We start from the raw sequence: 24,171 nt of genomic DNA, 5'->3' as shown, positions 1-24,171 counted from the left end.
ATGTAAACCTTCAACTTGGTAGCTATGCAAATTATTATTATTATTATTAATAATGTTACTATAATGAATAAAAAGAAAAGTATGAATAAATAAATATGAATGAATCTGTGAAAATATGTTGCTTCTGAAGCGTAACTAAGCACTCTGACCCCCTCTGGTGGTGTTAAAGAGAATCTTTGGTTGAGCTGTAAATGTACAATTAACTTAATAAATAAATATTATGGAAATAAATGTTCCCTGTATGAGTGAAAATATTTTAGTAAATATCAGGGGAAAAAATATTATTGGTTTGAATCCATACTGAAGCAGAGAACACACTCATCCCTTTTTGAGGAATAGTAAAGGTGTCATTGTTGTTGTCGTTGTTTTTCTTCTTGACTCAAATCTCTTGATGGATGAATACAGTAAAAATATTTGTGAAAAAATATATATTAAAACGAAATAAAATATATGAAAAACAAATAAAAATCTCCAGCAATTCTCTTGTCTTCAACAGGAAAGGTTTGAAAGGGATGACCATGTGTGGACAATGCCGAAGAAAGACACTCCAAAGACACTCCTTCAAGTCAAATTTCCTTACAATAAATATTGTTTATTACTGCGTTTATGAATCTAAACGGAAAGCATTTCCCATTTAAGCCAACTGTAGACAGTAAAATATATTTTATTGTTGGGAATGCTGAAGTGAGCAATCCTCATGTTCTTCTCAGTCAGTTTGTCTTTGTCGGTGAGATTGCTGGGCAACAGCTGCAATCCAATCTATGTTCTTCATACTTCATACATATTCACTTCACATACATCCATCCTCAGCTTCATTCAAAAATGTTCAGCTCATTTAAGACATTATCGGAATAATAACTTCTAACCCCCACCGGGTGCACTTAAAAAAAGAAGAAAAAGAAGTAAATTCGGTCCTGGTTTTAAACAATGTATTGTTCCACTCAAACAACGTAACAGGAGCGCCAGCAAACTGAGATTAGACATTTCAGGAACAAAGCGGAAAAGGGAACACTTTTTTAAAACTGGCTTTAAGTTTAACCCCCTCATGATACACACATCCCCATGGCAACCTTTAATTGCAGGTGTGGGACTCACCGCTGATTGAGATTTGCCAATTAGACCGCTGCTCTGACCTCTGTGGCGGCTCCCCGGTGGATTCTGTAGCTGACGTGACATTAGATTTGACCATGTGACTTCTACTATAAGACTTAAATAAAAGATAATTAAAGATCAATAAAAGACAATTAAAGCTGCATGTTGGGGGTACTAGCTGGACCCCGGCTCCCTCGCCGAGAACGCAGGCCCGCCGGTCGGGCATTTTACCGTTCATCACATGATGCTGATTTTCCTTGGCCAGTATGTGGCGCTTTGACTGAGTGAAAATAGGCTTATCGATATCCTCAGGACGTGACAAGTTTGGGGCAGATTCGAAGAAGAAGCAATTCAGAATTCAAAAATAGCATACGGATGTCTTCAGGTTCAGTATATAATGACATATGGTGGAGATTAGATAATGTATGGCCGAGTTACATCAACTTGCATTTTCAAAATCTAATTCTAAATCTAAGTAGCCGGAGTTTACAGTCATAATTTTAGTTTTTATAAAGCAGGTCCAAGCGGACATGCATGCACAATTTAAATCGGTCATTGGGTGCAAAAACCGTGGCTGTTTGAACAAAAAATCATTCTAGGGGACGCTATCGAGTCATATTGCCATTTCAAAGCATTCAAATCATATCATGGAACTACTTCTTTGACTTTAAATGTGTGTGCTAAGTTTAAATACGTTTCGAGCATGTTACATTGTTTATTTGTTCATAGCGAATTGTTTATTTGTTCACGGCAAAGGATTAAACTTCGCCGATGGTCCGACTTGCAGCACTTCCAACGTGTCATTACGATCTTCACAGGGAAGCATTATCAAGGTCTTATGTCTATTCTGGTATAATTTGAGAGGGATCTGAATAATCTGTGTGGAGAAGGGTATAACAGTAGAAAACATGTAACTTCCTGTTGCCACCAGGTGGCACTATGACTAGAGTTCAAAATTATCATGTGGATGTCTTCATGGTCAGTATGTCATGATATGATGATTTTTGAAATTTCCCCACTGTGGGACGAATAAAGGAATATCATATCATATCATATGATATATGAGAAATATGGCACAGATTATGTTTAGGGATCCCATGTGGACATAGGCTATATGTTTGGTGCGGATAGGCCTAGGGATTTGGAAGTTATATTAGGCCACACCCCTTAGAAGTTCATTGGTCCATATCATTTGAACCCATTGAGATAGCAACAATTTTTTAAAGATTTCTGATGAGATTGAACCAATGATTAACACAGATATTTTCGTACGAATCGGTCCCAGCATTTAGGAGGAGATGAAAATAATGTGTTTTTTACAAAATTCTAAATGGCAGAAAATCTAAGTAGGCAAAGCTTATAGCCATAATGATATTTTGTGTAAAGCAGGTCCAAGCGGACATATATGCCACATTTCAAGACAATCGGTCATTGGGTGCAAAAAGCGTGGCCTTTTGAACAAAAATACAGTCTAGGGGGCGCTATAGAGAAATTATTTTTGTACCCAAATGTGAGATCTCTAAAATATAAATTTGATAGTCCTGATATGTATGTTAAATGTAACAATTTTTGGGATATGATAAAGCCCCCCAAAATCATTGCTAGAGAAGAAGAAGAATTCCTCGAAAAACAATAGGTTCCTCTACGACAAAGTCGTCACGAGGACCCAAATAACTTTAGTGTGAACCGCTTCATCGTTTTGTGTCCACATACAGGGGGAGGGGAAGTTTCTCCAGAAGGCTCTGCAGTATGCAGGACTTTCTAAATAAAAAATGAAAACGGATGAAGGGATCAGAGAGATTTTCAAAACAAAAGACCTTAAAAGGCTTCCTGAGCGCTAAAAAAACATTGCAAATAAAAATGTCGATAACTTTTTCCTGCTAGTGCTTATAGGGTTTCGACCTCAACTGATGGTTTACACTTCTTAAAAAAGATACACTTCATTGATCACAAAATGTTTTCCACATTTTCTTATATTCCGACTGACTCTTTTAGCTGCTTCTTCATATGAATTTACGCCAGCAGTGCAGTTTAGCTGCCATTTATCAAGCGATGCTGTTCAGTTCTCTGCTATAGGCTAAACAAAGCGATGCAGTTCAGCTCCCGACTGTCCATCAGTCGAATTTTCCGCTGCCAGCAATCCCACCTGCATTCTCTACTGTTGTATTGCATCACACTATAGCGCAGCAGATGGCCTTACATTCATTTAAATATAATTATTTACAATAAACCAGCACGTGAACTCCTCAAACAAGGAGACATGTGCACACTGTTTGTTATTCAGGAAGCCCAGTAGAGTAATTTCTCTCGCCCAAAACGAGACATCTGTAAAAGTGTAGTCTTGCTTGAAATCTACATTCAGGGTCTGAAGACGTACGCTATTGAGAGTCCAAAGTGGTAGAAATTAGCTGGAGAAAAAGAAAAAAAAGGAGCAAAACCTACTGCAACAGTGTTCAAGGGGACATCCGCAATAAAGCAGACACGCTCTGGCCCCCTGTGGTCACTAGGTGGCCCTGCTGGATGCAGTTCATCAACTGTCGAATAGGAGATGCTAGTCTGACACAGTAGAAGGAAGGTACGAGGGTCCAGTATCATGCAGGAAACCAAGTGCTCCTCACTTTTCTCACAGCCCAACACCAGAAGATAACCTGGGAATAAGAGAAACGATACGGTAAGGCCTTTTGACCCAGGAAAACATACAGCGGGACACTTTAAATGTTACAGTGTGTGACCTTTCTTTTGAACACGCTTACTTTCCTTTCCTTTGTTGATTTTAGCCTCTTAAAAATGCCCATTTAATTGCTTTTAACTATTATAGCATGTATTTAGTAGCTTTGATATGTTTTATGGGGAAAACAGTCCGGATTTAATGTACAAAATCCAAGTATTTTTGGCTCAAGACTGGAGAGAATTAACACTAATTGGAAAACTCCTCTTCATTTCACCTAATATTCAGGCTACATACACACACCAATACGTCTTTGTTTTAAAGCGCATGACCTTTGTTCGTTTTTTTGCCAGCATCCACAGGACTCCGAGACTTTTGAAAATGCTCTTCGTCTCGTTTCTTAGCTAATTAAGCTAACGTTATATATCGAAACAAATTGATTGAAAACTGAATTAGTCCATATTAAAAAAAGGTTTAAATCTTTCCAGCCGACCAGTAATTAATCAAGAATCATGTAAAAGTGGTGCCACAGCTAAACAAACTAGTTGTGGATCTCCAGCCATACCATTTGGTGCATTTCAGGGCCATTCCTTGTGATGGGCCCTGTCTTTCTTCTTCTTCTCGTTTCTCTCCCTCTGCAGTCTCTCCAGCTCGGCCTCATACATCATCTCCTGGATCAAGTATTTCTCTCTGCGCATTCTATCCCGCAGGTCCTTGGGGAGGTCGGGGATCAGATACGCGATCAGGCTCTTGATGGCAAACACCATATGCTGCAAAAGCAGAGAATGCTATCATTACCTCCACAATACTAAACAAGCCAAACACTTACGTGACACGGTGGGGACCAATAAATTAATCCTTCACTGCGAGGTCGAAGACAGACGATTTAAATGTAAAAGGCGTTAAATAAAAAATCCAAGTGACGGACTATTTGAGCTTTTTATATGTTTTACATAATCATGCCTGGATTGTGGAGGGGAGAAGTAGATCTATGGATTGTATTAATGATATAGCCAACATGGTATAGCGAACAGTTGCTTATTTACAGTGGTGTTTATTTGTTGACAACAACCAACAAATTAAACGGTACCCACGGTCATTTAGTGCAGTAAAAATTATTGGTTTTACAAGTGGCTTTTTCTAAAATATTCAATTGTGATTGCTACGTTGTGAGCTTTGTAAACTAAACAAGGTTAATTAAAGCACCTGTGCGAGTCTTCGTTAGTGGCAGTGTGTGCACCTGGCGCTGGACTGAGGTTGCTGATGGAAAAAGCTTGGAGCAGGTCTATGGGGTCAGATCAGTCTCAATAATTGAAAATGCATACACACAGATTCACAAAGGCACACAGAACAATTCACAAAAATATTCGATTTACAAATACACACAGAAGAATTTATAAATAAAAAATTAGACTCACAAATGCACTCAGAAAGATTCACAAATACATTCCAATGCACAACAAATTACGATTTATATAAATGTAGAAGAAAAATCATAAATGTATTTGTATTTGTTTGTCGATCGCACTGCATTCGTTTGTGCATGGGTTTTTGAGACTCCCCTGCCATATACCCGATACAGGTTAAAGTGATTGTGGGGTCGGGTGCAAACAGACAACAGCCCTATTTCTCAGACGTGGTTCAACTAAGTCGATCAAATGTCCTTATTTTCCAGCTTAAATTAACCCGATGATTGAAATCAGGCTGTCTCGGTTTCTGAAAGGCTGATCCGCACTCAAACAACCTTGTTAATTCGAACCAGCGAACGATTGCACGTGCCCTTCCGACTTCGAAAGGGGGAAGTGTCGATCACCGAAACCATGATTTTGACAGAACGATGGAAAATAAAGACCCTCTTTTTTTCTCCGCTGACAGGCAGGAGATAATTCTGAACACGGATGAAGAATTCAAGACCAGAATCATGGCAAAATTGAACAGCGTCATTGCTGAGAGGTTGAGACAAGAAGCATAACAACATATCAAAGACAAATTAAATGCGTAAGTGTTGGGAAAATGTACACTCTAATTTTAAGTGCCTCACATCACCCCAATCAATCAGAGATAATATTTATTTCAATGCTATTGGCAGTCGGCTTAAAGGGATGCATCATCGAATGAGATCGTAATAGCAAAAATAATTATGTCAATTCTTTCAGAATAAGTAAAACAAGCCCAAAGAGTACCTAATTGATGGGAATTAATAGATACTCATGACTACATATGTACTGCATGTATCATGGTCTATATATGTTTATATACATGTATGTGTAGATTACCATATAGAACTAGGAGTTTGAATATGTGAGTGGGTGGATCAGTATATGCATGTATTATTCATAATCAGAAATCCAATCAATTGAAGCAGTAAAAATAAAATGTGTGATTCTCTCTATTATCATTTTCTACAGTAATGGATATGCTGTGGTGTACTAATAACACTTTCATATAAGTATGAGTGCTTTCAACCCCCAGGTGGTTGCAACCCAGCCATTAAGAGGACATGGGAGCAAATACAAACTAAGCACAAAAATATTATTTAGAATGGTGAGACAATGCAATATGTGGCATGGTAATGTATTGAACAGCTTGTCAGTGTCATGTCCTTCAAGCAAAAAGAGGGCGGAAATGGCGAAGACAGGGGGGAGGACCGAGGACACCAGAGTTTACTCCTGCTGAGGAGCTGGCACTCCAGCATAATAGGGTAGGCCGGAGCCTGGCCCCACTTACTCTCCAGGAATTGGGGGTGGGGAGGTGAGTTCTCATTTAATACCCTCACATTGTGAGGAGGTCTAAGTTTTAGTTGAATGATTTTCTTGTCATTCTCTCAAGTTGACCGTGAAGACATTAAAACTCTTTACAAGAGATACTTACGCACGGAAATTGCATACCGCCAGCTAAAAATGAAGAAGCATCCACAAGGACAACCACAAGCAGATTATTCCGCTTGATCGTCAGCTGGATGTAAGTGTAACCATCGAAAGAAAAGCTTGCCTTAAAGTATTTGTGAGCTTTGGCATGAATTGTAACTGAACTGAAATTCTTATTTATTGAGCACCTTCATTTACGGGCTTTATTCTACAACATGGATCTCCTAAATTATTCGTGAACATGTTCTTAAATTTCTTAAATTATTTGTGAACATGTTCCTCTAATCAGAATCAGAATATTTCTTTATTGCAAACATCAAATGAGTCCAACATTACCCAAAGTTATCCGTTGAAATGGGCCTGGTGCTGGCTCTGCATAGGGGGTCAATGAGGTACGGCTTGAGGGCCTGGTGTTGCCTCTGCATCGGGGGTCATGAGGTAGGGCTTGCAGCCATAACCCATGTCATGTCTCCAATTAGGAGTCCATCGTATTGACCTTGTATATAATATGTACAATGTTAGATCACCTCCAATTTGTGAATGACATGAGATTTGATTGGATCATGGAGGTCTGGATCGTGGAATATGCCTACTACCAACTATTCATACACTCAGTCATATTCATCGAATGTATTTTAACTCTAATCTGTCCTTCTGTACACATTACATCTATTACACCTGTCCATCCTGTGAGAGGGATCCTCCTCTGTTGCTCTCCTGAAGGTTTCTTCCCTTTTTTCCCATGAAAAGGGTTGTTTGGGAGTTTTTCCTGATCCGATGCGAGGTTCTGGAACAGGGATGTCTAAGTGTAAAGATTGTAAAGCACTCTGAGGCAAATTTGTAATTTGTGAGAATGGGATATACAAAATAAACTGAATTGATCTGAATTGTGAGACAGTCAATGTCCGGCTGCGGTGTGTGGTAGTCACAATGTATGGCTCGAAAAGGTCTTGTAACTAAAGTGAAGTGATCATGATGTGATAAAAACATGGATGACCTGCAACTTCTTGATGTTAAACTCAGACAAAACCGAAGTAATTTTACTCGGCCCTGAGCACCTCAGAGATCAATTATCTGGTGATGTAGTTTCTGTAGACGGCATTGCCCTAGCATCCAACACCACTGTAAAGAATCTTGGCGTTATCTTTGATCGGGACTTGTCCTTTAACTCCCACGTAAAGCAAATCTCAAGGACTGCATTCTTTCATCTACGTAATATTTCAAAAATCAGGCACATCTTGTCTCAAAAAGATGCAGAAAAATTGGTTCACGCGTTCGTTACTTCGAGACTGGATTACTGCAACTCCTTATTATCAGGCTGCTCTAATAAGTCTCTTAGGTCCCTCCAGTTGATCCAGAATGCTGCAGCTCGTATTCTCACTAAAACTAAGAAAAGAGATCACATCACTCCTGCACTAGCTGCTCTGCACTGGCTCCCCGTAAAATCAAGAATCACTTTTAAAATTCTTCTCTTAACCAACAAAGCCTTGATGTGTGATGCACCATCATATCTTAAGGAGCTTGTAGTACCATATTGCCCCACTAGAGAGCTACGCTCACTAAATGCGGGACTACTTGTAGTTCCTAGAGTCTTAAAAAGTAGAATGGGAGCCAGAGCCTTCAGTTATCAAGCTCCTCTTTTATGGAACCAGCTTCCAATTTCAGTCCGGGAGGCAGACACAGTCACCTCATTTAAGAGTAGACTTAAGACTTTCCTCTTTGACAGAGCTTATAGTTAGGGCTGAATCAGGTTCACCTGGTCCTGCCCCTTGATATGCTGCTATAGGCTTATAGCTGCTGGGGGACGTTTTAGGATGCACTGAGCACCTATCTCCTCTTTTCTCTATCCTTATGGATGAATGTTCATCTCTCCATCACACATTACTAACTCTGCTTTCTGCCCGGAGTCCTTTTGACTTCACATCTCATAGGGTCATCGGACCCTATGAGACGGCATAGATCCTATCTGCCTGATGGATCATCGAGGTCTGGATCGTGGAATTCCTGCTACCAACTACGCCACTGCCCTGTTGAGACCCCGCCCACTCCTCCTCTCTACCTCCATCTGCCTGATGGATCGTGGAGGTCTCCATCATGGAATATGCCTACTATGAACTATTCATACACTGTCATATTCATTGAATGTATTTTAACTCTAAATCTGTCCTTCTGTACACATGACATCTATTGCACCTGTCCATCCTGGAGAGGGATCCTCCTCTGTTGCTCTCCTGCAGGTTTCTTCCCTTTTTTCCCCCTGAAGGGTTATTTGGGAGTTTTTCCTGATCCGATGTGAGGTTTTGGGGCAGGGATGTCTATGTGTACAGATTGTAAAGCACTCCGAGACAAATTTGTAATTTGTGAAATTGGGCTATACAAATAAACTGAATAGAATTGAATTGATAACAGATCTTGGCGATCACGAAGAACTCTTTCCCTATAAAATGCTAGTCTAACTCATAGGCCTATCACTCCTTCGTCAACAGGATCTCTGAGGAAGGGAGCTGTCATTTTCTTCTGGGGGAGTAGCCATCTTATATATATACAGTATATATATATATATATATATATAGTTTGATATTTGGATGGGTTCAAATTAGTTTGTCTTGCCCGTGGTACCAAGTGGTATTCACTCACTGATATAATCTGAATGATCCGTCAGAGGACATTGCTTTAAAGTTAAATGTCAACACAGACTAAGCTTTAATCCAGGTGTAAATCTAATATTCCCTGAAGAAATCAGTCCAGGTAGTTCAAGACTAAGATGAATGTTTCTTTTAAACTACTTTCTAAAATGGCTAATTTGAATTAATCTGGTTTTATATTCTGAGACAAAAGCTCATTTTATTTGTATTTACTACAGTACCTCCTCAGAACACTCTCTCTATAATAATTCTATCAAATGTAGACTGAAAATAAAGTCACTCTCACACCACACGACTTCTTTAGTTGCTGTGAGCACATTACAGTTAACTGTATGGCACTCATGAGCACACATTGACTAAACAGTTTAAATTAATCCATATGTGATATGTCACAGATTGAAAATGCTTACCTCAAACACTATGATGAATGCTAGCCGAGCTGCCAGGACGTGCCAGAACTGTAGCGTGTACGAATAGGGCTCAGCGGAGTCTGGAGGCTCCCTGTAGTCCCGGTACCTGGTGGATCAAACAGAGTTCAAAGGTCATCACAGCAGAGCAACATCTGTTTTCTAGCATGAGGTATTTGGTGTGGTGGGAAACTTTGACTTTAAATGTTCTTTGCGACTTGTATTCTCGCTGAAGCTGGCTTCTGGGTTACATCTAAACTTCAGTTTGAACTACTTATTTTGTGATTCATACAAGGCTCTCAAGTTTTGAAGACAGGCAAGAGTGACATTTCCATCACCCCCCCCCCCTCTGCAGAACGAAATTTTCGGATATCAGTAAGTCGCGCGCAATTCCAGGATGCTTTATTTACATTGGTTGCTGGATTAAATCTTATCCAGATTCAACAGATACGTTTTTTTTTCTGATTGGCTATTGTGTAGCCCATTTTCTTTTTTTTGATTGGCTGATAAGTGGCACCTCACAGCAGAACTCCAGGGGAGGGCTTGATTCCTCCATGGTGAGGGCAGCGCGGCCAGCTCATGTTTGCGTGCTGCGGCACATTAAAACATTAAATAGCCGAGAGTTTTTTTCAGCGTGAGAAATACGATGTGTGGCGGGAATGCGTGACGTAAGACCGAAATGCGTGAGTGTCACGCTCAATGCGTGACACTTGAGAGCCCTGTTATGCTGATCTCAAAAAGAGAATTAATTAATGAAATGATAGATGAACACACCCACATACATCTTCCTGGCATTGCGCTAATGCTTGCAGACAAATCCTGTTAAAGTGAATGTGCTTACACATAGACAAAAACATAGACACGGCTTACCTACAATACTTTACAGCTTGTCCAAACAGCTCGGAGCCATTAGACAACGACTGTGATCTCGCCTCAAAGTCAGACACCCGAAACACGGAGAGACTGGCGTTTACGTAACCAATCATACACCTGAGGAACATATACAAAATGTAAAGCTGTACTTTCTTTAGGATTTCATCATCTTAACAATGTTTTTTTAATTAAACAAAATCCTCAATTTATGAAATCAACTTTCTTTAGTTTAAAGAGTATCAGTAATCCTTTGCGTGCACCATGCGGCAAAACAGATTTTTGACTGCTGTGAAAAAGTTGTATTTCAAAGGCTAAACGCCAACACATATGGATTGAAGCAGAACCTTCCATTTGATTAAAACATGTTGTGAATTGAAGAAAAGATTTAGTTGCTGCAAAGTGAATAAAGAGAAAACCCTGATTAGTGTAGTCGAATCATTATCTACAACTGTACAGAAAAGAAAAACTGGGCACCGTCCAAATATTGATTTTAGAATTTGTATGTCAACGTTATGAATGAGTCACCACTGCGACACTAAGTTATTAAAGTAAAAGGAACTAACAGATACGAGCTTATCAGAAACTAACATTAACTGCACTAAAACAAATCATCACTCACCCCTGCCCCGCTCGGCCCTGACCAGCACAAGGTCCATACTTGTAGGCGTAAACAATGCGAGGAATAAAGTCTGAGGTGACAGCGATGACAAAGGCGTTGGTGATGACAGACAAGATGCCGATGCCCTCCAGAATGCCGTACCAGATCCCTGCCACAGACAGGGACAAATAGACATGCAATATACATTAAAAAACCCCACAAAATGTCAAAGATTTCTTGTACCTGAGATGTTTAATTCACCTATGTCTTTGGCTTGTGAGGGCAGAGGTCGACGCCACTGTGTGACGAACTTGTAGGCGTCTAAGCGAATCTCGATGACATTGTTTAGCAGCGCGAGGAGAGGGGCCAGAGGGAAGGCTGCCACAAAGATGGTGGTGAAGCCAAACTGCAGGACTGAAACAAACACAACGACCACAAGCCTTTAGGTCCCATAGTTCCAGCAGAGGTTTATCATGGGTGACATGTTAAACAAACAATTGCATACGTACAGCGGATGTGAAGTGACAGACTTGTATCTGGCTATCTGATGAGTTTAAGTCCAATATTCACTCTCATTATAGCTGCTAACTCTCCATCAACTCCTGAGGCAACAAAGTGCTGCTGGGATGATGTATTTTTGTAGGCCAGTCTGAAAGTTAGCTAGTTAGTTAGTTTTGTAGTCATTTAGGCACTTGTTTGGAACCGGCTTTAAGACACAAGGTCTGCCGTTAAAACAAGCTTTTAGTTATTTCCACGTTCTATCTCACAACAGAAAATACATAATCCACTTATCCAACTCGTGAATTTGAAGGGATTTTACATTTCAGGCATCTAAACAAAAACAAGGGAATTGGAAGTGCGTGAATGTTAAATCCTTTCCTGGTTTTAGGACTAACTGCTATCTGCTCCGAACTAAGCCAACCAGTTACTAGCTTTGTCTAGCTTAGTGTAAAGTGGGTTTGCGAGAGCCTTTCTGATGAAAACCGCTGCCTGCTACATCTGAAAGTAACTCATTAGTGAGAGTGAACGCAAGTTACGTATGTAACTATGGTTCTATGAATCCTGGATGACCGCCAGAGGCGGTGCTTAGCACTGGATTTCTTCTGTCTCGAGCATACGCAGGTCGAATCTTAATGACAACAAAGTCACATGTGACCTCGGATGACCCGCCCACTGGGTATAAGTTCCGGTGTCATCCCGAGATCAGTCCTACGGAGTCTTCTCGCGAACTCACGAGATTCCGAGTGACCAAGAACTCTGGCGGTCATCCAGGATTCATAGAACCATAGTTACATACGTAACTTGCGTTCTATTTCATCCTTCCTGACCGCCAGAGGCGGTGCTTAGCACTGGATGACTTGTACCAACAGAGTCACGAGGAAACCCAGGGAGCCTACCGTGTATGGATCAGGCAGAGGACTCTGGACGAAGAAGCACCCCCAGTGGGTGAGGGGTGGCAACGTTCACCCTGTAGAACCTGGTGAATGTGCTTGGTGACGCCCAGGAGGCTGCGGCACATATATCCTCCACTGGGACCCCTCTCAGGGTTGCCCATGATGTGGAAACACTCCTGGTAGAATGGCCCCTTGTGCCGCATGGCAGGGCACGGCCCCTCGCTCTGTATGCACAGGCAATGGCCTCCACAATCCAGTGGGATAGGCGCTGCTTTGAAAGGGCCAAACCCCTCCTAGGCCCGCCATAGCAGATGAAGAGCTGCTCCGATTGTCGTATGCCTGTGGTAGCTTCGACATAGGCTCTGAGGGCCCGTACTGGGCACAGGAGCTTTGACCGCTCCTCTCCCGATGGGGGGTCGAACTGTGCCAGCCGGACAGGCTGGTTGACATATGAGCGTGTCAGCACTTTAGGGAGAAACGCTGCGTTGGGCCATAATGTGACACCTGAGCCATCAGAGTTCCACCTGAGACAGGATTCACTCACCGATAGGGCGTGCAGCTCGCCTACTCTCTTTGCTGAAGTGATGGCAAGGAGAAAAACGGTCTTTGCCGACAGCCATCTCAGCTCTGACCCTGACATGGGTTCGAAAGGAGGCGAGCATAGTGTGTCCAGTACCATGGGTAGGTCCCATGGGGGCGCTCGGAGGACGCAGTCGCCGAGCTCCCTTTAAGAAGAGGGAGACCAACCTATGGCTCCCTACCGTGCCCTTGTTAGTCCCGGCGTGCTGTGCTGAGATAGCAGCTACGTACACCTTCAGAGTAGAGGGAGACCGGCCCCTATCCAGGAGGGACTGTAGAAACTCTAATATAACCGGCACGGGCACTGCACCGGGTCGGTGTTGCGGCCCACGCACCAGTCAGAGAACAGCCTCCATCTACACTCGTACTGTAGACGGGTAGATGGTGCTCTGGCATTCCGAATAGTCCCCTTGACTGGGTTTGTGCAGCTGCTCAGCAGCTGGTCGGACCCTGCAGTGGCCAGGCCCATAGCTGCAGGCGGCTGGGGTTGGGGTGCCAGATCTGGCCTCCTAGCTGTGAAAGGAGATCCCTCCTGTCCGGGAGGCACCATGGCGTCCCGGAGCAGAGTCTCTGCAGTAGGGGGAACCAAGTCCTGGCTGGCCATCGTGGGGCCACCAGTAGGAGACTGTGGCCCTGTTGAAGTACCCTGAGAAGCGTTGGCAAGATCAGGGGAATTGGGGGGAAAGCATAAAGAAGGCCCCCTGGCCATGTGTGCGCCAGGGCATCTTGCCCCAGAGGGCTGGTCCTCTCCCTCAGGGAGAACCAGTGGGAGCAGTGGGTTGACGTCTCCGAGGCAAAAAGATCTACCCTCGCCCTGCCGAAGAGACCCCAGATGCTCTGCACCACTTCTGGGTGGAGCCGCCACTCCCCCGGTGGGGGTCTGTGGCGGGAGAGGGAATCTGCAATCTGGTTCTGTTTCCCTGGAATATACATCGCCCGAAGGCTGGTCAGGTGAGGGGCTGCCCAAGTCAGAAGGGCGCAAGCCGCGTGTAGCAGCTTTGCCGACCTGGTGCCACCCTGATGGTTTATGTGGAAAACGGTCGGGGTGTTGTCCGACCGAACGAGTACGTGTTTCCCAGCCAGGAATGGCAGGAACTGCTTGAGTGCTAGGTGCACAGCCCGCAGCTCCAGGACATTGATATGCTCGGTGTGGTCCTGAGCGGACCACTGCCCCTGAGCAGTCCTGTTCTGCCACACCGCGCCCCACCCTGAGAGGGAGGCGTCTGTTGTGACGATCTCCCGCCGGGACGGGACCATGCCCATGGGGACACCCCCCGACAGGTATGCCCTCTCCCTTCATGGTGATAGGGCTCGAAGGCACTGCTGTGATACCTCTACTCTCCTGTGCCTGTGGCACGTGACCTCCAAATGGAGGCTGTTCAGCCATCTCTGCAGAGGCCGCAGTGACAGCAAGCCCAAGGGAATGACAGCTGAGGCGGCTGTCAATTTGCCCAACAGGCGAAGGAAGAGAATGTAGGGCAACCGCCTGCCCCCTCGGAAGAGGGGCAGGTTGCGGAGGATGTCGTCGACACGCCGGCGTGACGGACGGGCTCTCATAGCGGCTGAGTCCAGAGCTATACCGATGAAGGTTATGCTCTGGGACGGGCGCAGAGCATTTCTGCACGTTCACCCTGAGGCCCAATAGGGCCACATGGGAGAGAAGGCGGGTGGTGTCTTGTGCAGCCTGAGTTTGGGATGGTGCACAGATCAGCCAATCGTCCAAATACGGCATTACCTTCATGCCCTGCAACTGCAGGGGGGAAAGGGCAGCCGCAACACATCTTGTAAACACACGTGGGGAAAGGGAGAGTCCGAATGGAAACACCCTGAACTGAAAACAACGGCCTTGAAAGGCGAAACGAAGGAACTGTCTGTGACGAGGCACAATGGGGACATGAAAATAGGCATCCTTCAAGTCGACCGACGTGAACCAGTCCCCTCTGGAGATGGTACGAAGGACGTCTGCCGTGCTGAGCATGTGGAATGGCAAGACCTTCAGGAACTTGTTGAGTCCCCTCAGATCTAGGATTGGGCGGAGTCCGCCCTCTTTCTTCCTTACGAGGAAGTAGGTTGAATAAAACCCCCTGGGCTCTGACAGGGGGTCTACCGCCTCGATTGCGCCCTTGGCCAGGAGTTTGGCAAGTTCCTGGCTCAAGGCTAAGGCTTTTGCCGGGTCGGCGATGGTAGTTACCCTGACCCGGCCGGAGGCTGGGGGCCGGCGTCGGAATTGGAGCTTGTAGCCCTGAGTTAGGGTGGACACCACCCATGGGTCTGGGGCATGAGCTGCCCAGTAGCGGATCTGCTGCTGGGAGAAAAAACCAACGGCCGGCCCGGAGACTTCATCTCCTGCCCCCCCTGCCTCTAGTGGCTGTGGGGGGGCGGCTGTTAATCCCAGGGTTTGGAAACCGTCTGGGGAGTCCGCCAGAAACCGCACGTTGTGAGTGGGTTGGCCTCCCAGCGGGGTGCTGAGGCCTGCGCTGACTATTAAGGCGAGCGCGGGGCTGCAAATGGTCTCTGGGGGCCGGCGTGGGGCCCCTGGATGCCCGTCGGGGTGGGGGCATGGCACGGCGAAGATCAGCGAACTGCTGCCTGGTCTGACTGGCTTGCACAGTTCGCTGGAGCGCGGCCGATCCGAACATCTCCCCGGGCTCGACTGGGACAGCGCGGAGGGTCCTTCTACAGGTCTCCGACAGGTGTGACTGTGACAGCCAAACCTGGCGGCGGGTCTGTACCAGGGTGGACATCAGGCGCCCGAGCTCCCTCGACATGAGGCCAAACGCCTGCAGTGACGCATCACTGAGGCTGATAGAGGAGGCGTCGGGAGTATCCTGCTGTAGAGACTCCGAGAGGGCAAGCATGAGATGGGAGAGGGAGTTACCGATACGGCCCATGCGGGCTGCCGTGTTGTAGGCCTGGGAAAGCAGTTCGTCCGTGGCCCGACACTGGGGCCGAGGGCACCTGGCCTCCGGTCTTAGAGTCTCCTCCGGGGAAACTATGAGGGACGCAATAGTTGGCTCAATGGCTGGCATGCGCTCAAGACCATTCCTCGGTCGAAGGCCGGGAATGAGCACGGGCGTCTCTCCAGCATGCGTGTAACTCCCTTAGGTAATCTTCGGAGGGAGGGACAGAGAAGGTGGCGGGGACGGAAGTGCGCCTGAAGAACGCACTAACCTGTGGGGTTTTGGGCTGCTGTATATCCAGCTGAAGGCGTGCCAGGGCCATGCGCATGACAGACCCGATGGAGCCCTCCTCTCCACCCTCCGACCGACTCTGGACTGAGAGGTGGGAACCCGGCCTGGAAGCCTGGGTGTCTTGCCCGTCACTGTACTCTGTGAAGAGGTTGGCGGATGCCGTCACCGAGATAACGTCCTCCTCCGAGAACTGCTCGGCCGCGGGTGGATCTGATGCTTCAGTTTCCACCGCACTCCGGTGGAGGGCCCGGAGAAGGGACTTCATCTGCGCCAGCTCCGCAGCCATCAGCTCTACGCTAGAAACTAGCGTGGCGGTCTTAGCCCTCTTGGGGGAAGCGCCCGCAGAGACCGAAAGCCGGCGCTTGTAATGGTTCGGTTGGGATGGGCCTGGCTGGCTTGACGGAGAGAGGTCAAGCCTGCCGCTCAGGTGTTCCAATTCTGCCAGTCTTGCGGCCCTTACTGCGTATGGCATAATGCCGCAGTTCATGCACGCATTTTCTGAGAGGCCCTCCCTCAGGTGCTCGAGGCCAAGGCAAGAGGGGCAAAGGTCATGGCCATCCTCGAGCTGGAGAGGGGTCATGCAGGTCCTACAGTCAGCAGGGCTAAATTTAGCCATGGCTCTGGAGGGACCCTGTCTTCCGCTACTGTGGCCCGGGTCCCGCTGAACGGGTCGAAGACAGTCCGTCTAGTGAGGGTAGGGCGCGGACGCTGGCCTCACCAGCACGGTCGCTGTAGCGGCTGGGGGTCACAACAGTAGTACTCCGCTACTGTGGCCCAGGTCCTGTAGGACAGGACGGAGACAGCCCGTCTCGTGAGGGTAGAGCGCGGACGCTGGCCTCGCTAGTACGGTAACTGTAGCAGCTAGGGTCGCAGCAGTAGCACCCTGCTACTGTGGCCCAGGTCCTGTAGGACAGGACGGAGACAGCCCGTCTAGTGAGGGTTGAGCGCGGACGTTGGCCTCGCTAGTACGGTAGCTGTAGCAGCTAGGGTCGCAGCAGTAGCACTCCGCTACTGTGGCCCAGGTCCTGTGGAGCAGGACGGAGACAGTCCGTCTAGTGAAGTGAGGGTGTCCCAAAAACACCGCTGTCCTCACTAGCACAGTAGCTGTGGCTGCTGGGGGTCGCAACAGTAGCACTCCGCTACTGTGACCCGGGTCCTGTAGGACCGGAGGCAGCTGTTGGAATTAGCGTGGCTTCCGTTAGCCCGAGTTGCCTACTTAGGCACCCTGCTAACTCTGCCCGGCGGCGATGCCACCGGCGTCAGCGCGCACGCTATCCAAGTCGCTACAGAGAGCTGGTCACGCCCGCGTCGCAGCCTGCGACGCCGAGCGGAGACACTCCCGTTAGCCCACAGTTAGCAACAGCGAGCGCGCTCTGCTACTGTGAACTGCAATCATTGATAATAATTGGAACGCTCTCACCCGATTGACGCTTCGCGATGGAGGTCCTGGTGAGGAACGAAGGTAGACCTGCTGCGTTCTCCGGCCTGACTCGATAGTCAGCCATAGGAAAACGCGCCGTCTTCCTCCCCCGGGGGGAAGCTTGTCGCAGCCTCTGGAGGGCGAGGGATCGCAACTCCGACCAGTTGGTCGCAAGGCTTCACGCGACGAGCTTAAGACAAACCTCTGTATAACTTCAGCTTTTAGCTGATGCTAATTTAGAGATTCCGTTAGCCTGCGTTTGCGAGAAGATGAAAAAGGACTGATCTCGGGATGACACCGGAACTTATACCCAGTGGGCGGGTCATCCGAGGTCACATGTGACTTTGTTGTCATTAAGACTCGACCTGCGTATGCTCGAGACGGAAGAAATCCAGTGCTAAGCACCGCCTCTGGCGGTCAGGAAGGATGAAATAGAACCCAAATAAATGTGTGACCTGCAAAAAACTAAACGATAACCGGAAAAGTGCTAAAGCTGCAGATGAGTGATGATTCTCTGTGGGTTCATCCTTACAAGCAACCCCTTTCATATATTACACAGTCATTTGTTCCTTTGTTAATGCACAAATATTGATAAGTGCAGCTTTGTTTGTTTTATATAACTCCCTTAGTCACAACTGCAACAGCAACAGTCAGGAGCAACAACAAAGATGCGAGCATGTGGTAAAGCTCCTAGCCCAAATGTAATCAATAGAAAGTCAATGTCACAGTTACATAACAAGCACTGCAGCAGCCAGGGCTTAAAATGAAACATTTTTTATTGTTCAAAGAAAAATAAATAGTATTGGAGTGGTTGTGGCGTTAACATGACTTAAGCTTTTTACTATCTTTGCTAAACCCGAATAGAAAATCTGTATTTGGCACTTCCGCTGCAACATACTCATTTCTAAGTATTCGTCAAAGAGTCCGTAGGCATTCATTGGCTGCAGGTTGTAATCCCTCTCCCACTGCGGGAAGCTGGCCTTGGCTTTCTGTCCGTGCTCTCTCCGCAGCCTCCGCCGTGTCCACCAGTTCTGGATCAGCCTAGCAAAGCAACAGCAGAGCAAACAGGATATTTATCTTCAAGATACTGCAAGGAACTTTAATCTTGTGTCGACTTTGGTGGTCCCTGTGGAGCAAAGCGGGAGCGTTTCCAACCGCCAAAGTCCAAAATGTTCCTCAGAGTAAATTTTAAACTGATTTAGTAGTTATTGTTAATCATTTGTGGTTTTGTTCAGAGTTTTTTTTTTTGGTGTGGTATGTCTGACATTTAAAGGTGAGAAAAATCACTCACGGGTAGCCAAGCTCCATGAAATTGTTCCAGGTCTGTTTTAGCACCATGATGATCCCCATTTGCATACAGAGGTCAATGAGACAGCCACTGGGATGGCACTATAGCGCGAGAGAGAGAGAGAGAGAGAGAGAGATCAAATCAAACTGTAGCCATCGCTTACAATGGCACTCCACTTTAAGGGAGTAAGACTCATCATTCCTTTTGTAAGCAAAGCTCACTGTGACTCAAATTGGCTTGCAGTGGCAAAAATGAGGAATACTCTAAAAGTCAGTAGGCATTCTAAAAATGTTTGATCTTTGAGTGTGCTGTTGATGCCATGCCAAATGGAAGAGCTGCAAAGGAATAGCATTGACTAAATTGCAAATGATGGCAAAACAGCACGAAAAAACATTAGCATTTTCTTTGGTAATTTGAATCATGGTTATATTAGAAGAACCAGATACCGGACCCCTAGATAGCGCCTACTCAGTCCAATGAACATTGCCCGCCGGCCCCGCCCGCGAGTTCTTGCTCGACCCATTGGCATTGTGGTGTACTCACAGGTTTTGAAATCGCTTTTCTCGGGTCAAGGAATGTCTTTCAAGTATGGATAAAAAATTTACATTAGAAAGAGTCGCAATTGACCTTGTTAGGAGTGTCCCGTCAGCATTACTTTTCTTGGCAAGACCAGCACTGTGTTGTATTCGAGGGCCAGGATTGGCTCGGTGTCCCGTAATGGTAACTGTTTGGTCATCTGCCAGCAGAGCGCAGCTTTCATAATGTGAATTAATCAACTTGTGTTCAAACTGTATACAATGAACATATTATACAGGGTTGTATGGGACACACAGTATTAGTTGCAATGTTTTTCAACTGTGAACAGCTTCTCATTTTCCTTTTGTGCATTGCATTGTGGGAGAATAGCATCAACAAGACACCCAAAAAACTAATGATTTAGTAAATGTAATGATGTTTTTTTTGGGGTGGAATACTCTTGACTCGGAGGACAAAGACATAGGAGTCTTCCGTTGGAGTCTTCGGGGGTGGCTGAGTATTTCCCCATTTTTTGAATATGTGTGTCTTTTCCATACCTGTGCGTATCTCTACTCGTAGTTACTATAGGACTCGCTCATTCATGTACCGGAACCCCTCCTCTGTTATCCTTCCTACCCGTTCTACTCACACCCAGCACCTGGTCACAGGAGGCCTCTGGAACTGTCAGTCAGCCAACCGCAAGGCCGACTTCATCTCTGGCTTTGCCTTGGAGCAGTCGCTTGACTTCCTGGCTCTCACTGAGACCTGGATCACAGCAGACAACACGTCTACCCCGGCTGCTCTCTCCTCTGCCTTCTCCTTTAGCCACACACCCAGACCCTCTGGTCGGGGTGGAGGTACAGGTTTACTCATCTCACCCACATGGTGTTTCTGTCCCTACCCGCTTCCACTCTTTATCCCACTGACTTTTGAGTTCCATGCTGTGACGGTTACTCATCCGGTTCAACTTCACATTGTTGTTCTCTACCGTCCCCCTGGTTCTTTGGGAGATTTCTTGGACGAGCTAGACGTCCTCCTATCGAACTTCGCGGAACACGGCCCCCCGCTCATCCTTCTGGGTGACTTTAACATCCAGACAGAGAAGTCATGTGATCTCTTACTCTTACTGTCTTCCTTTAACCTCTCACTCAGTCCCTCCCCTCCTACTCACAAAGCCGGCAACCACCTTGACTACATTTTCACAAGAAACTGCTCTACCTCTAACCTCACTGTGACTCCTCTCCATGTCTCTGACCACTTCTTCATCTCTTACTCTCTCTCGCTCTCTGGTACTGACAACCCACCCATATCTACAGACTCTGCACCTGTACGCCGCAACATTCGCACCCTCTGCCCCTCCTCTCTGGCCTCCTCTGTCCTATCTGCTCTCCCCTCAACTGACTGCTTCTCACTCATGCACCCTAACTCTGCCGCAGACACTCTCCTCTCTTCCCTGTCTTCATCTCTTGATTCTCTTTGTCCTTTTAAGACACGACCGGTTCGGAAATCCTCTCCGGCTCCGTGGTTGTCTGACTCGGTGCGCGCCGAGAGAGCCACCCTAGCGACGGAAAGAAAATGGCGAAATCGAATCAAGCGGAAGACTTGCTCTTCTATCAATCTCCTCTCCTCCTTCTCTTCCTCTATCTCTGCAGCCAAAAGCTCGTTCTACCTGACCAAAATTCAGTCTTCCTTCTCTAACCCCAAAAACTCTTCTCTATCTTTTCCAACCTCCTTGATCCCCCTGTCCCCTCCTCCTTCCACCCTTTTGCCGAGCCACTTTGTCGACTACTTTACAAACAAGATAGGCGACATCGCTCCTCCTTTACAAATCCATCTTCTATCACCTCACCAACACTAACTTCTTCATTCCCCTCTCTTTCCTCTTTCACCCCCTTGTCTCCCAATCAAGTTCTTAGCTTGGTGACATCCGCCCGACCGACCACCTGCGCCCTTGACCCCGTCCCGTCTCCCATTCTCCAGGCTATTGCTCCTGACCTTCTGACCTTCCTCACCCATCTTATTAACAGCTCCCTCTCAACTGGCTGTTTCCCTGACTCTCTGAAGGAGGCGAGAGTCAACCCTCTCCTGAAGAAACCCACGCTCGACCCGTCTGAAGTCAGCAACTACAGACCGGTCTCTCTTCTACCTTTTCTCTCCAAAACTCTGGAGCGAGCTATCTTGGGCCAAGTGTCCTCCTATCTCCACAGTAACAACCTTCTTGACCCTCACCAGTCTGGATTCAAGGCCGGCCACTCGACAGAGACTGCTCTCTTGGCTGTCTCTGAGCAGCTTCACACTGCTAGAGCAGCCTCTCTCTCCTCTGTCCTTATCCTTCTCGACCTTTCTGCAGCATTCGACACCGTGAACCACCAGATCCTGATCTCTTCTCTTCAGGACCTGGGGATCTCAGGCACTGCACTCGCTCTTTTCTCTTCCTACCTTAAAGACCGCACCTACCGGGTAACTTGGAGAGGATCTGTGTCTGATCCTTGTCCTCTCACTACTGGGGTTCCTCAAGGCTCCGTCCTGGGTCCCCTCCTCTTCTCTCTGTACACAAATTCTCTCGGCTCTGTCATTCGTTCGCATGGCTTCTCCTACCATAGCTATGCTGATGACACCCAACTGATCTTCTCGTTTCCACCGTCCGAAACACAGGTGGCGACACAAATCTCTGCCTGTCTGACTGACATCTCTCAGTGGATGTCTGCTCACCACCTGAAGATCAACCCTGACAAGACTGAGCTACTATTCCTTCCAGGGAAGGCTACCCCACCCACGACCTGACTATCACCTTCAACAGCTCTGTGTTGGCCCCTACCCTGACTGCCAGGAACCTCGGGGTGACACTCGACAGTCAACTCTCCCTGACGGCCAACATCGCTGCGACGACGCGTTCCTGTAGGTACATGCTGCACAACATCAGGAGAATCGTCCTCTTCTTACTCAGAAGGCGGCGCAGGTTCTGATCCAGGCTCTGGTCATTTCACGCCTTGACTACTGCAACTCCTCCTGGCTGGTCTACCTGCTAAGGCCATCCGACCCCTGCAGCTCATCCAGAATGCAGCAGCTCGACTGGTCTTCAGCCTCCCGAAATTCACCCACACCACTCCGCTCCTCCGCTCTCTCCACTGGTTAGCGGTGGCTGCTCGCATCCGCTTCAAAACACTGGTCCTGGCGTACCGTGCTCTAGACGGATCGGGCCCCATCTACATCCGGGATATGGTCACACCGTACACCCCGGCACGTTCGCTCCGCTCGGCAACAGCCAATCGACTTGTGACTACTGCACCTCGAGCTAATCACTCGAAATCCAGACTGTTTGCTGTCCTGGCTCCTCAGTGGTGGAGCGAGCTCCCCACTGACATCAGGACAGCAGAAAGTCTCTACATCTTCCGTCGGAGACTGAAAACACACCTTTTCCGACTATATCTGGATTAAAACACAGATTAGCACTTCAGTGGCACTTAGATAGCACTTACTTATGGTACTTTTGTAGTTCGACTATATTGAGGAAATGTTACTTCCTGTATTCTTGTTGTTCTTAGTTTGTACTCTAGGTTGAAATGCACTTATTGTAAGTCGCTTTGGATAAAAGCGTCTGCTAAATGACATGTAATGTAATTGACCTGCTTCAAATTAGTTTGTTAAAAACTGATTGTGCTAATATTATATTGGTTGTTTTTTACCATCTTTCCTAATTCCATGGATTGCATTGTTTATCTTGGATACAAACTGTAGTTTTTCTTCTTTACAGGATTATTTAAGTCTTATGCTGTCTAGCACAGAGGTTGCATTAAGCATACCTGCAAACTCATGAGGGGTGAAAAAGGTGACAGGGGGGGGGGGGGGGGTGCAGGTGACTTCCTTTCTTTTTTTTGTGACCACACCACATCCACATTGTTTGAAGCCTCAAAGCTTTTAGAACCACAACTACAGTCATTTTATTGTTCTGACCACAAACAGTTTAAGAACAAAAGGTCCTCCGCTCTGACTCAGCCCTATAATGATAGCAATAACAAATATACATTGTCATTATATATAATATGGTTAAAGTCATTCATGAACCAACTTCCTTTTTTTTTGCCTGAACATTCCTCATGGACTTTTCCCTGAATCTGTTCTGTCTACCTGTTTGTCACGATACTCATATTATAACTTCTATACATATTACATACCTGCCATAAATATTATGATACCCGATACCAGAATTCAATACAATACCATAAAAACAATATGGTACCATAAATACGAGACTGGTATATTTATCTATAATAGTAATAAATAAAACATCTGTATGGTTCACTTTTTACAAACTTTTTCAACACTTAACAAATGACAGTAATATTAGTATTAATACAGCCAGATATGAATGAAACTACATGGTTCCATCATAGCATTGATTATACACTCAGTGCGTTTACATGATGGTATAATTAGAATCTTGCTTTAGTCGGACTATGCTATCTTTTGGGGGATCAGCTGTTATCCCAATATACATGGCAGTGAGTAATTCGAATCATTGGCCGAAAGCATGTCATATCCGATACGATAGGCGGCGCTGTTTTCATGACAACTCGTGGTGATACAGCCATTTCCGCTTGACCTCTTCACCACCACCAACAAAAACATTTCG

The 24,171-nt window shown here is 46.3% G+C and overlaps 1 protein-coding gene across 1 annotated transcript in view; it reads right to left on the bottom strand.

Annotated features, from left to right (window-relative positions):
- Window positions 1-571: 571 nt before the first annotated feature.
- The window catches only part of LOC130200460 (anoctamin-4-like), a 54,046-nt gene continuing 30,446 nt past the window's right edge, over window positions 572-24,171 (bottom strand). The window contains exons 22-29 of the mRNA XM_056424780.1: window positions 19,026-19,123; window positions 18,633-18,775; window positions 11,412-11,564; window positions 11,172-11,319; window positions 10,550-10,669; window positions 9,683-9,788; window positions 4,326-4,530; window positions 572-3,740 (exon numbers count right to left, since the gene is read on the bottom strand). Of these exons, the coding sequence (XP_056280755.1) occupies window positions 4,339-4,530; window positions 9,683-9,788; window positions 10,550-10,669; window positions 11,172-11,319; window positions 11,412-11,564; window positions 18,633-18,775; window positions 19,026-19,123 (960 nt within the window). The 3' untranslated portion in view covers window positions 572-3,740; window positions 4,326-4,338. The remainder of the gene's footprint in view (window positions 3,741-4,325; window positions 4,531-9,682; window positions 9,789-10,549; window positions 10,670-11,171; window positions 11,320-11,411; window positions 11,565-18,632; window positions 18,776-19,025; window positions 19,124-24,171) is intronic.

This window comes from Pseudoliparis swirei, chromosome 10 (genome assembly GCF_029220125.1).
Source record: "Pseudoliparis swirei isolate HS2019 ecotype Mariana Trench chromosome 10, NWPU_hadal_v1, whole genome shotgun sequence".
In the NCBI taxonomy this organism is placed as follows: domain Eukaryota; kingdom Metazoa; phylum Chordata; class Actinopteri; order Perciformes; family Liparidae; genus Pseudoliparis; species Pseudoliparis swirei.
The sequence above is the reverse complement of the archived record's forward strand: the minus strand, read 5'-3'. Positions and strand labels throughout refer to the sequence as shown.